Source organism: Stenella coeruleoalba (genome assembly GCF_951394435.1).
Source record: "Stenella coeruleoalba genome assembly, chromosome: X".
Lineage (NCBI taxonomy): Eukaryota > Metazoa > Chordata > Mammalia > Artiodactyla > Delphinidae > Stenella > Stenella coeruleoalba.
This window is the reverse complement of record NC_137152.1, coordinates 54,996,573-55,010,975: the sequence shown is the minus strand read 5'-3', so window position 1 is coordinate 55,010,975 and position 14,403 is coordinate 54,996,573. Positions and strand designations below refer to the sequence as shown.

The 14,403-nt window shown below is 38.4% G+C and overlaps 1 protein-coding gene across 5 annotated transcripts in view; it reads left to right on the top strand.

Moving 5' to 3' along the window:
• Positions 1-14,403, top strand: part of TEX11 (testis expressed 11) — a 373,435-nt gene that overhangs the window by 55,802 nt on the left and 303,230 nt on the right. For all 5 annotated transcript variants that reach the window (XM_079911723.1, XM_079911722.1, XM_079911724.1 and 2 more), the window contains exon 4: positions 10,069-10,153. In XM_079911723.1, the coding sequence (XP_079767849.1) occupies positions 10,069-10,153 (85 nt within the window). The remainder of the gene's footprint in view (positions 1-10,068; positions 10,154-14,403) is intronic.

Here is a 14,403-nt window from a genome sequence, read left to right as displayed (position 1 = left end):
TCAATTCTTTTGGGTATATACCCAGAAGTGGAATTGCTGGATCATCTGGTAATTCTATTTTTTTTTTTTTGAGCAACTGCCATACTGTTTACCATAGTGGCTGCACCATTTTAAATTCCCATCAGTAGTGCACAAGGGTTCCAGTTTCTCTGCATCCTTACCAACACTTGTTATTTCTATTTTTTGATAGTAGTCATCCTAATGGGTGTGAGGTGGTATCTCATTGTGGTTAATTTGTTTCCCTGATGGCTGATGATGTTGAGCATCTTCTCATGTGCTTATTGGTCATTTGCATATTTTATTTGGAGAAATATCTATTAAGATCCTGTGCCAATTTTTAAACTGAGTTGTCTTTTTATTATGAGTAGTAGGAGTTCTTTATATATTCCAGATACAAGTCACTTATCAGATACGTGACTTGCAAAATATTTTCTCCCATTCTGTGAGTTATCTTTTCACTTTCTTGATTGTATTCTCTGAAGCAAAAAAGTTTAAAATTTTGTAAAAGTCTAACTTATCAAGTCTTTCTTTTATTGTTTATACTTTCGGTGTCATATCTAAGGAGGCTTTTCCTAACCCAAGGTCGTGAAGACTTACTGTTATGTTTTCTTCTGAGAGTTTTATAGTTTTAGTTCTTACCTTTAGGTTTATGATCCATTTTGAGTTTACTTTTGCATATCATATGAGGAAGGGATCCAAATTCATTCTTTTGCATGTAGATATCAAGCTGTCCCAGTATGTTTGTTGACTGTTCTTTCCCCATTAAATTTGTGTTAGTATCCTTATCAAAAATCAATTGACCATAAATATGAGGGTATATTTCTGGATTCTCAGGTCTATTCCATTGATCTATATGTCTGTCCTTATGCCAGTACTACACTCTCCTGATTATTGTAGCTTTGTAGAAAGTTTTGAAATTGGAAATGTGAGTCCTTTAACTTCGTTCTTCTCTTTCAAGATTCTTTTGACTATTCTGGGGTCCCTTGAATTTCCATATGAAATTTAGGATCTGCTAGCCAATTTCTGCAAAGAAGACAGCTGGAATTTTGATGGGTAGTGCATAAATCCATAGATCAATTTGGGGAGTATTGCCAACTTAACAATATTAAGTGTTCTAAGCCATAAAATGGCGTGTCTTTCCATTTATTGTTTAATTTTTCAGCGTTTTTAGTTTGGAGTGTAAGTTTTGTAGTTTTTTGTTAAATTTTCTACGTTTCATTTCTTTTGATGTTATCATAGATGTACTGTTTTCGTAATTTAATTTTCAGATTATTCATTGCTAATGTAATTGGTTTTCGTGTATTGATCTTGTATCCTGCAACCTTGTTAAATTTGTTAATTAGTTCTAAAGTTGTTAGTGTATTTTTTTACATAGAAGTCTCTTTTTAGAATGCTCAACATCATTAATCATTAGAGAAATGCAAATCAAAACTACAATGAGATATCATCTCACACCGGTCAGAATGGCCATCATTAAAAAATCTACAAACAATAAATGCTGGAGAGGGTGTGGAGAAAAGGGAACCCTCTTGCACTGTTGGTGGGAATGTAAATTGATACAGCCACTATGGAGATTCCTTAAAAAACTAAAAATAGAACTACCATATGACACAGCAATCCCACTACTGGGCATATACCCTGAGAAAACCATAATTCAAAAAGACTCATGTACCACAATGTTCATTGCAGCTCTATTTACAATAGCCAGGACATGGAAGCAACCTAAGTGTCCGTCAACAGATGAATGGATAAAGAAGATGTGGCACAGATATACAATGGAATATTACTCAGCCATAAAAAGAAAAGAAATTGAGTTATTTGTAGTGAGGTGGGTGGACCTAGAGTCTGTCATACAGAGTGAAGTAAGTCAGAAAGAGAAAAACAAATACCATATGGTAACACATATATATGGAATCTAAAAAAAAAAAAAGTTCATGAAGAACCTAGGAGCGAGACGGGAATAAAGTCGCAGACCTACTAGAGAATGGACTTGAAGATATGGGGAGGGGGAAGGGGAAGCTGGGACAAAGTGAGAGAGTGGCATGGACATATGTACACTACCGAATGTAAAATAGATAGCTAGTGGGAAGCAGCCACATAGCACAGGGAGAACAGCTCGATGCTTTGTGACCACCTAGAGGGGTGGGATAGGGAGGGTGGGAGGGAGGGAGAGGCAAGAGGGAAGAGATATGGGGACATATGTATATGTATAACTGATTCACTTTGTTATAAAGCAGAAACTAACACACCATTGTAAAGCAATTATAATCCAATAAAGATGTTAAAAGAAGTCTCTTTTTAGATTATAACCTCTTTTTACTCTGTTAAGTTGTTAGTGAAAAGAGGTTATGAGGTTCAGAGTAAGAGTTTGGTCTTATTTTGCAAGAAGTTCTGTTTGGTTTTAGAAGTACCTTGAATTTTTCTTTCTAGAAAGCCTAATCATCATATTATTTACCTCTGTTTGCTGCATATATTTATTGTGTTTATCATTACACATTTATATAAACCTAGCACAAGTCTTGCCACATATTAGGTGCTCAGTATATATTAGCCGAATAAATCTGCATTTTGTGAATATGCAGTGTTTATAGTCAGAATTAATCTTACCCTTTCTTTCATTTTTTTGCAATGTCATTTTTTTAAAATTAAAAAGAATTTTATTGAAGTGTAGTCGATTTATAATATTGTGTTAGTTTCAGGTGTACAGCAAAGTGATTCAGATATATGTTCTTTTTCAGATTCTTTTCCATTATAGATTATTACGATACACTGAATATAGTTCCCCGAGCTATACAGTTGGTCCTTGTTTACCTGTTTTATATACAGTAGTGTATATCTGTTAATCCCAAACTCCTAATTTATCCCTCCCCCACATTTCTTTTTTTCTAAATATTTATTTGTTTCTTTATTTTGGCTGTGCTGGATCTTGGTTGCAGCACTTGGGATCTTGGCTGCAGCATGTGGGATCTAGTTGCGGCATGCCGACTTCTTAGTTACAGCATGTGGACTCCTTAGTTGCGGCATGAATGCGGGATCTAGTTCCTTAACCAGGAATTGAACCCGGGCCACCTGCATTGGGAGCACAGAGTCTTACCCACTGGACCACCAGGGAAGCCCCATAAGTTTGTTTTCTGTCTGTGAGTCTATTTCTGTTTTGTAAATAAGTTCAGTTGTATCATTTTTTTTTTAGATTCCACAAATAGGTGATATCATATGATATTTGTCTTTCTATGTCTGACTTACTTCACATTATGCACATGGCATTATTTCATTCTTTTTTTTTCCTTTGGCCATGCTGCATGGCTTGTGAGATCTCCGCTCCCTGACCAGGGATTGAACCCAGGCCATGGTAGTGAAAGCCTGGAGTCCTAACCACTAGGCAACCAGGGAGCTCTCTCTTTTTTATGGCTGAGTAACATTCCATTGTGTATGTATGTATGTATACATACACACACACACACACACACACACACACACACACACACACACAAACACACACATATACCACATATTCTTTATCCATTCATCTGTTGATAGACATTTAGGTTGCCTCCATGCCTTGGCTATTGTAAATAGCACTGCTATGAGCATTGGGGTATATATATCTTTTTGAATTAGTTTTTTGTCTTCTCTGGATATATGCCCAGGAGTGACATTGCTGGATCATATGGTAACTCTATTTTTGTTTTTTTAAGGAACTTCCATACTGTTCTCCATAGTGGCTGTATCAATTTACATTCCCACCAACAGTTTTCTCCACACTGTCTTTAGTATTTATTATTTGTAAACTTATTGATAACTTGTAGTTGCCATTCTGACTTGTATGAGATGATACCTCACTGTAGTTTTGATTTGCATTTATCTAATAGTGATGTTGAGCATCTTTTCATGTGCCTGTTGGCCATCTGTATGTTTTCTTTGGAGAAATGTCTATTTAGGTTTTCTTCCCAATTTATTTATTTTTTAAAAAATGTTTATTTTTTATTTATATATTTTTTAACATCTTTATTGGGGTATAATTGCTTTACAATGGTGTGTTAGTTTCTGGTTTATAAAAAAGTGAATGAGTTATACATATACATATGTCCCCATATCTCTTCCCTCTTGCATCTCCCTCCCTCCCACCCTCCCTATCTCACCCCTCTAGGTGGTCACAAAGCACCGAGTTGATCTCCCTGTGTGCCCAATTTTTGATTGGGTTGTTTTTTCGATACTGAGTTTTATGAGCTATTTGTATATTTTGGCAATTAAGCCCTTATCAGTTCCATAATTTGCACATATTTTCTTCCATTCTTTAGGTTGTCTTTTCATTTTGTTGATGGTTTTTTTTTTTCTTTTGCTGTGGAAAAACTTTTAAGTTTAATTATGTCCCATTTGTTTATTTTTTAAAATTAATTTATTTTTGATTGTGTTGGTTCTTCATTGCTGCACGCGGGCCTTCTCTAGTTGCGGCGAGCAGGGACTACTCTTTATTGCGGTGCGCGTGCTTCTCATTGCGGTGGCTTCTCTTGTTGCGGAGCATGGGCTCTAGGCGTGTGGGCTTCAACAGATGTGGAACGCAGGCTCTAGAGCGCAGGCTCAGTAGTTGTGGCACATGGGCTTAGTTGCTCCGTGGCATGTGGGATCTTGCCGGACCAGGGCTCGAACCCGTGTCCCCTGGATTGGCAGGCGGATTCTTAATCACTGTGCCACCAGGGAAGTCCCTAATGTGTTTATTTTTGCTTCTATTTCTTTTGCCTTGGGAGACAGATCTGAGAAGATACTGCTATTATTTATGTCTGAGAATGTTTTGCCTATGTTCTCTTCTAGGAGTTTTATGGTGTCATGTCTTCTATTTAAGCATTTAAGCCATTTTGAGTTTATTTCTACATATGGTGTGAGGGAGTGTTCTAACTTCATGGATTTACATGCGGCTGTCCAGCTTTCCCAATACCAGTTGCTGAAGAGACTGTCTTTTCCCCATTGTATATTCTTGCCTCCTTTGTCTTTGTCATAGATTAATTGACCATAGGTACATGGGTTTATTTCTGGGCTCTCTATTGTGTTCCATTGATCTATATGTCTATTCTTGTGCCAATGTGACCACTATTTTAAATGGATGAATAATATTCCTTCTAGTGGATTTAGCGTATTTTTTCTGTGCATTTCTTTATTATTGGACACGTATGTTGTTCTTAACTTTTCACTATTGTAAATAATGATTTATGGAACACTATTCAGTGCAGAGGTTATCCCCTCCATATTTTGGATTATTTCCAAAGGATAGAGTCTCAGAAAAGCAATTACTATGTCAAAAGATACGAACATCACAAGCACTGACACTGAAACTGTGATTAAAAATCTTCCAACAAATAAAAGTCCAGGACCAGATGGCTTCACAGGCAAATTCTATGAAACGTTTAGAGAAGAGCTAACACCTATCCTTCTCAAACCCTTCCAAAATATAGCAGAGGGAGGAACACTCCCAAGCTCATTATACGAGATCACCATCACCCTGATACCAAAACCAGACAAAGATGTCACAAAAAAAGAAAACTACAGGCCAATATCACTGATGAACATAGATGCAAAAATCCTCAACAAAATATTAGCAAACAGAATCCAGCAGCACATTAAAAGGATCTTACACCACGATCAAGTGGGGTTTATCCCAGGAATGCAAGGATTCTTCAATATATGCAAATCAGTCAATGTGATACACCATATTAACAACTTGAAGGAGAAAAAGCATATGGTCATCTCAGTAGATGCAGAGAAAGCTTTTGACAAAATTCAACAACCATTTATGATAAAAACCCTCCAGAAGGTAGGCATAGAGGGAACTTACCTCAACATAATAAAGGCCATATATGACAGACCCACAGCCTACATCGTGCTCAACGGTGAAAAACTGAAACCATTTCCACTAAGATCAGGAAAAAGACAAGGTTGCCCATTCTCACCACTATTATTCAACATAGTTTTGGAAGTTTTAGCCACAGAAATCAGAGAAGAAAAAGAAATAAAAGGAATCCAAATCAGAAAAGAAGAAGTAAAGCTGTCACTGTTTGCAGATGACATGATACTATACATAGAGAATCCTAAAGATGCTACCAGAAAACCACTAGAGCTAATCAATGAATTTGGTAAAGTAGCAGGAAACAAAATTAATGCACAGAAATCTCTTGCATTCCTATACACGAATGATGAAATATCTGAAAGTGAAATTAAGAAAACACTCCCATTTACCACTGCAACAAAAAGAATAAAATACCTAGGAATAAACCTACCTAAGGAGACAAAAGACCTGTATGCAGAAAATTATAAGACACTGATGAAAGAAATTAAAGATGATACTAATAGATGGAGAGATATACCATGTTCTTGGATTGGAAGAATCAACATTGTGAAAATGACTCTACTACCCAAAGCAATCGACAGATTCAATGCAATCCCTATCAAACTACCACTGGCATTTTTCATATAACTAGAACAAAAAGTCTCACAATTTGTAGGGAAACACAAAAGACCCTGAATAGCCAAAGCAATCTTGAGAAAGAAAAACGGAGCTGGAGGAATCAGGCTCCCTGACTTCAGACTATACTACAAAGCTACAGTAATCAAGACAATATGGCACTGGTACAAAAACAGAAATATAGATGAATGGAACAGGATAGAAAGCCCAGAGATAAACCCATGAACATATGGTCACCTTATCTTTGATAAAGGAGGCAAGAATATACAGTGGAGAAAAGACAGCCTCTTCAGTAAGTGGTGCTGGGAAACTGGATAGCTACATGTAAAAGAATGAAATTTCAACAGTCCCTAACACCATACACAAAAATAAGCTCAAAAAGGATTAAAGACCTAAATGTAAGGCCAGAAACTATCAAACGCTTAGAGGAAAACATAGGCAGAACACTCTATGATATAAATCACAGCAAGATCCTTTATGACCCAGCTCCTAGAGCAATGGAAGTAAAAACAAATAAACCAAGGGGACCTAATGAAACTTAAAAGCTTTTGCACAGCAAAGGAAACCATAAACAAGGTGAAAAGACAACCTTGAGAATGGGAGAAGATATTTGCAAATGAAGCAACTGACAAAGGATTAATGTCCACAATTTACAAGAGCTCATGCAGCTCAATATCAAAAAAACAAAGAATCCAATCCAAAAGTGGGCAGAGGACCTAAGTAGACATTTCTCCAAAGAAGATACACAGATTGCCAACAAACACGTGAAAGAATGCTCAACATCATTAATCATTAGAGAAATGCAAATCAAAACTACAATGAGGGGCTTCTTTGGTGTTGCAGTGGGTGGGAATCTGCCTGCTAATGCAGGGGACATGGGTTTGATCCCTGCCCCAGGAAGATTCCCACATGCCACAGAGCAACTAAGGCTGTGTGCCACAACTACTGAGACTGTTCTCTAGAGCCCATGCTCTGTAACAAGAGAAGCCACGACAATGAGAAGCCCACACACCACTCGCTGCAACTAGAGAAAGCCCATGCACAGAACGAAGACCCGACACAGCCAAAAACAAAAACAAATACAAATAAATAAATTAATTAAAAAACAAAAAACTACAATGCGATATCATCTCACACCGGTCAGAATGGCCATCATCAAAAAATCTACAAACAATAAATGCTGGAGAGGGTGTGGAGAAAAGGGAACCCTCTTGCACTGTTGGTTGGAATGTAAATTGATACAGCCACTATGGAGAACAGTATGGAGGTTCCTTAAAAAACTAAAAATAGCACTGCCATACAACCCAGCAATCCCACTACTGGGCATATACCCTGAGAAAACTATAATTCAAAAAGAGTCATGTACCACAATGTTCATTGCAGCTCTGTTTACAATAGCCAGGACATGGAAGCAACCTAAGTGTCCATCAATAGATGAATGGATAAAGAAGATGTGGCACATATATACAGTGGAATATTACTCAGGCATAAAAAGCAACAAAATCGAGTTACTTGTAGTGAGGTGGATCGACCTAGGGTCTCATACCGAGTGAAGTAAGTCAGAAGGAGAAAACCAAATACCGTATGAGAACACATATATATGGAATTCAAAAAAAAAATTTGTCTTGAAGAACCTAGGTGCAGGGACTTCCCTGGTGGTGCAGTGGTTAAGAATCCGCCTGCCAATGCGGGGGACATGGGTTCAAGCCCTGGTTTGGGAAGATTCCACATGCCGCGGAGCACCTAAGCCCGTGCACCACAACTAGTGAGCCCGCGTGCCACAACTAATGAAGCCCACACGCCTAGAGCCTGTGCCCTGCAACATGAGAAGCCCGCGCACTGCAACGAAGAGTAGCCCCTTCTCGCCGCAACTAGAGAAAGCCCGTGAGGAGCAGTGAAGACCTAAGGCAACCAAAAATAAATAAATATATATATTAAAAGAAAAAAAAAGAGGACTTAGAGGCAAGACGGGAATAAAGAGGCGGACCTACTACAGAATGGACTTGAGGACGTGGGGAGGGGGAAGGGTAAGCTGGGAGAAAGTGAGAGAGTGGTAGTGTATATATGGACATATGTACACTACCAAATGTAAAATAAATAGCTAGTGAGAATCAGTCACATAGCACGGGGAGATCAGCTTGGTGCTATATGACCAGCTAGAAGGGTGGGATCGGGAGGGTGGGAGGGAGGGAGGCGCAAGAGGGAAGAGATATCGGCACATATGTACATGTATAACTGTTTCACTTTGTAATAAAGCAGAAAGTAACACACCATTGTAAAGCAATTATACTCCAATAAAAATGTTAGAAAAAAAAAGGTATGAACATTTTTTGGCTCATGTTGTGAAATTGCTTTCCAAAATACCCAAAGTGGCAGCTTTAAGCTGTTTTACTGTGCATGTTTATTTTTCCACCTAAATACCATTTGTTCCTCTGGGAAATTTTAAGTCAAATATTAACTCCATGTGCTTCTGATGAAACAAATCAAATAATATTTCATATGAAAGTCATCATTAGGTCAACTGTGGCGTGGGGATACTGTGTGAGAGAGATGGAGATGAGCATAATAATTAGCTGCAGAATAGTAGTGAAATGATGGCCATGCTACATAAATAATCCATTTAAAGGGAAGCTCATCAGGGAAATGAATTGTAGGGGGAAAAAGTGGTCTTGAGGAAATAAACTAAAATACAATTGTGCACCGTTATTGTACACAAACTGAGTCTAATTTTTTTCCAGTTATTCCTTTTAGTCATATTACTACCAATATGTTTATGATAAGATAATGGTATATAGCTTCTATCATAGTCACTATAGCACACCAGAAGATTTAGACCAGAGCTATGGCATATTGGTCTGAGGCAATAATAGCACCCAGGACCAACTGTTGGCCTTCAGAGATCTCTTGCCAGAAACCAATCTACTGCAAATTTTATTCCTGAGATACTATGAGCTTGATTTATTTTTCCGTCCAGTTGACTGTGTTCCATCTGATAGATAAAACCAGAAGAAGCTACTAGAATCTTTGCCCCCATAATCCCTAGAACAGAACATAATAAAACAATAAATCTTATTATTTTAATATGTATTCTTTATTTAGCACTTTGGCAGGTAGTATAAGTGCTACATAAATTGAGTGAGATATGATCTTTGATTTCAGGGAGTCTAGTTGGGAAATGAGAGTAACAATAAAAACAAAGAATAAATGATACACAGTAGCATAGTTAATTGCTCAATTATGTAAAACTTAGTTAATATAGGAATTCAAAGAAGAGAGAGACCAATGAAGACTGTAATGGTTGCTGAAAACTTTATGTATGTTCTTGGTGCGGGTGAATTTGGATTTGAGTTACATAAAGATCATGGGAGGAGGTATATCAGGTGAAGCCAACAGTATGAATAAAGGTACGCAGGAATGAACAAGTTGTGTTCATGGGACAATAAGATAATTATTCTGTGGGTAAGTTTTTGGGAGAAAAGTTAAAATGGGACTAGATTATGGAGGACCTGTAAATGACCCACAGTAGTCACATAAACGTGAAACATGCACGAAAGAAAATATTATTGGAGGTGGACAGTATTTTAAGTGGCTAAGAAAATGTTTCTGTTGTACAGATTGAAGAAATGGCAGTAAACCTGTGGAACTGGGCAATTATCAAGAAAGGAGCTTTGGGTTTAAGTGAAGAGCAGAGCGCTAAATGTACGTATATGTTTTGTGACTCATATTATGAGGAGTATTCTTATTATACATGAGATTGTGTTCCTGCAGTTTAAATAATATTTTGACCTGTTCTTAGATGCAGATTTGTTAAAAGAAAACTAAACAAAACAACCCATAAGCAGTGGTTTCCAAGCAAACCCTGCCTTGGTTTTGTGGTTTTTCAGAGCTTAGCTCCTTATTAATAGAAATTTAAAAACGTAACTGCAAGAAATAGTCTGCTGGTGAAAAATGAGGCAGGAAAATGAGAACTTGAAAAATTTCAAAGGACGTGGATTATTTCCTTGGAGGAGAGATGATCAGAATCTTCAGGATTCTGAAGAACCATCAAATAGTAGTTTTTCCTCTCCATTAATTAATAAAATAATGAAAAATGTTGCTATGTGAGGAATTCAGATTAAAAAGTCTGTAAAGAATAGTGTCTTCATGAGGTGGGTTAATGAACATTGGACTGAGTTACTGAGAAAAATTATAGAAGTTTTTTGTGAGAGCAAACAAGAATAATAACAACAAAACAAAACCCCAAAACCATATTCAGCTGCTTAGATGTGTTAAATGTGATCTACTGTCTGGCAGAGTTTGAGTGCTTTAGCTAAATGGGCAGGGTCTAGTGTGCTGACAGTTAACTGATTTCCATCAAGGATAGGGACAGTTAATGCATTTATGGAAAGTATATGTCCCATTATAAAGGATACATTGAGGCAACAAACCAAGAGGTGAATCTCTGGAGTGCTTGGCTTGTAGACAAATGAATTTTGTCTGTATGCAACAAATAGAATTTAATACTAAGTATTTATCTTTATGAATATAAACCAAACTGTATACGACTTCAGTGTATGTATAGGGTAATTAGTGGTTGATACAGTCAATAATATACTGACTTTTTAGCCCACTCCTCTATTAGGATGTTTAGAGAACAGTTCTGTCTCTTTAACTCTCAGATAAATGTTGATATCATTGCTCCTAGAAGCCTTAGATCTTATAGTTGTGAGGAGGGAAGAGTTGGAAATTTGTCTGTGGGAGAAATTTAGTACACAGGTGAACTGTGCGATGTTAAAATGCTTTAATTCTAAACTTCTTGCATTCCGCATATCAAGGAACATTGCTCTGGCTGTTTTTCACTGCTTGTCAAATAGTGGGGATTTGGTAGATGAAGTGGGAGCTGCAGCCCTAGGACCGACCTTTCCTAATGTACTTTGTATGTAGCAGTTCTTAGATATTTGGGTGCTTATTACGTGTATAATACTTTTAAGATACAGTGGAAAACAGGGTGTAGTGCAGGAAGCCTCTGATTTTTAAAAAGTTTTATTCTCAAAATCTGTTGATTGGAAGATACTTTGTCTCAAAAACAAATTCAGTGTGCCTGGATTGTGTTGTGATCAAAACGTCATTAAGATTTATGCACTACAATTTATTATTATTGGGAAGAATTATGGAACAATGAACAGAAATAGGAAAGGCAGAAGTAGAAGAATGACTCTTAAACTTTAGTTTTAGACCTGTTGTATTTGAGGTGACAATAAGGTTGGAGATGTGAGACTGGAGCTTGTGAGAAAGGTCGGGCTGCCTGTAGATTTGATGGTTATTCACATGGAGATGACTGTTGAAGCCACAAGAATTGTTGAGTTCTCTGAGGGAGAAAATAAAGAGCAGTGGTTCTTAGATACTGGTATAAATGAGAGTAACCTGTGGAGCCTTTTAAAATACAGATGCCCAGGCTCCACCATTGGAGGTTTTGATCTGGGGGGTTTAGGATGAAACCTGGGCATGTCTGTAATTTGAAAAAATTTCTCAGGAATTCTCATGCATACCAAATATTAAGAACCAATGGTGTTGAGAGAACAGAGTACTGAGATTTTAACCTTAATTCTTCCAGTTACGGACTGGGAAGAAAAAGAGCAAGGATAGGATACCACAAGTAACAGTCAAAATATTCTAGAGGAGACTCGCTACCCACTTATTGAGTACATACTGTCTCTCTCTTTTTTTTTTTTTTCTGGTACGCGGGCCTCTCACTGCTGCGGCCTCTCCCGTTGCGGAGCACAGGCTCTGGACGCGCAGGCTCAGCGGCCATGGCTCGCGAGCCCAGCCACTCCGCGGTATGTGGGATCTTCCCGGACCGGGGCACGAACCCGTGTCCCCTGCATCGGCAGGCGGACTCTTAACCACTGCGCCACCAGGGAAGCCCGAGTACATAATCTTTTATAGGGTTGTCAAACCATGTTATGGCAGGCAGTAGGTGAAAGGGACAAGGTAAGACTCCAGGGCAAAAATACCAGGCATACATTATGCTTGAGGATTTAGGAAGGAATGGGTTAAAGCTAAATAAACAGTAAAAATAAAGAATTCACAAATGCCAGAGGATGCAAATTTATATGTTGTTTAAAGTCAATTCAAATACCAAGCTGTGGGCACTGATGGAACAGAGTAAGGCAGATGCAAGGAGTCAGTCAGCAAGCACCTAACCAAGATGTTTATAGTATAGAGGGGCCAAGAAGAGGCTGATGAGAAGACAAGGGTAGAGCAACAGCAACAAAGACAACATCTTTATACTGAAGTAGCATTCTGTCTGAGCCTCAGGTGCCTTTGGCCTGAAGGCTTTATTGGTGATAACTATACACAGCTGGATCAAGAATGTGGGGCTGGAGCAAAGTTCTTAGACTAAGACATTTCCCACAGAGGGACACTGCTCAATGCTGAACCAGGATAGAGTGAGGCATAGGAAGTAGTATTTTTCAAAAAGGTTATTATGATCATTGTGAAATGTAGCTGTGAAGTCAGGGAAGGTGATCTTTGGGAGTGCAGCTTTAGTAAAGTGGTAAAGATGCAAAACAGATTGCAGGGCATTAAGGAGACGAGGGAGTAGCAATAAAACATAGTAGCTCATTCAGTTCAAGAAGTTTGACAATGGGAGGAAGAGGAGAAATGGGAGGGAAGCTTGAAGCACAGTGGGGTTAGTTGAAGTTTTTCAAGGAAGGGAGATGGATATATTTGAAGGTAGAGGGAAAGGAGTAAATTGAGACGGAAGCACTGAAGATATCTTTGGAGAGGGAAAATAATTGAGATCAGGGTCCTTGAGAGTACAGAAGAATTAGTAAACTTTGAAAACAATAAAGGAAACATTTTCAAAACTGGAAATGTGGGTTTCCCTGGTGGCGCAGTGGTTGGGAGTCCGCCTGCCGATGCGGGGGGCGTGGGTTTGTGCCCCGGTCCGGGAGGATCCCGCGTGCCATGGAGCGGCTGGGCCCGTGGGCCGTGGCCGCTGGGCCTGCGCGTCCGGAGCCTGTGCTCCGTGGCGGGAGGGGCCGCAGCGGTGAGAGGCCCGCGTACCTCAGAAAAACAAAACAAAACAAAACTGGAAATGCAGGACAATGTAAATATATGTTTAGAAATTATTTTACTGAAAGTTTTTTTCCCAGAAACAAATTAAATTTGTTGAGGGATGAATAAATTTTACATTTTGTAATGTTAATAAAAATTTGACTACATGGGGCTTCCCTGGTGGCGCAGTGGTTGAGAGTCTGCCTGCTGATGCAGGGGACACGTGTTCGTGCCCTGGTCCGGGAAGATCCCATATGCCGCGGAGCGGCTGGGCCTATGAGCCATGGCCGCTGAGCCTGCACGTCTGGAGCCTGTGCTCCACAACGCGACAGGCCACAACAGTGAGAGGCCCGCGTACCGCAAAAAAAAAAAAAAAAAATTTGACTACTTCAATTACCCGTAATTTAAGCTGGGCAAATCTTCTCTTTTTCATTGGAATATTAATTAAAAATGGTGTTAGCATAAGTAGAATGGCTGCTGAGATTTAATAACATCAAGACAACTAGTTCAGTTATATGTGAAGTCATCTTTAATAAATTGGGTATGTTTTATGATGAAAGAAACCACACAACTAAAGAGGTTACAATTATTCAAACTTTCCTATTTTCAGGGTAAATGAACTGTGTAATGACGATACCTGTATTTTCTAAGTTATGCTTCAAGAACTTTTACCTCATCTGCAGAAAATAATATATTTAGACCGTTTCACATTTTAGGAGAATAATCTTAAACTATTCTGATGTTCAGGAATTTTGTCAGATGTTGAATAGCTTTAGATTCCAATTCTACTTAGAATTATTTTGCTGCCAGCATGGTACATACAAGAGCATCATGTGAGTCTTTGGGATTCAAGACAGGCAGAAATTAAAATTTGAAAATTAGATATCTGTCTGACTAAAGCATTAAGCCCA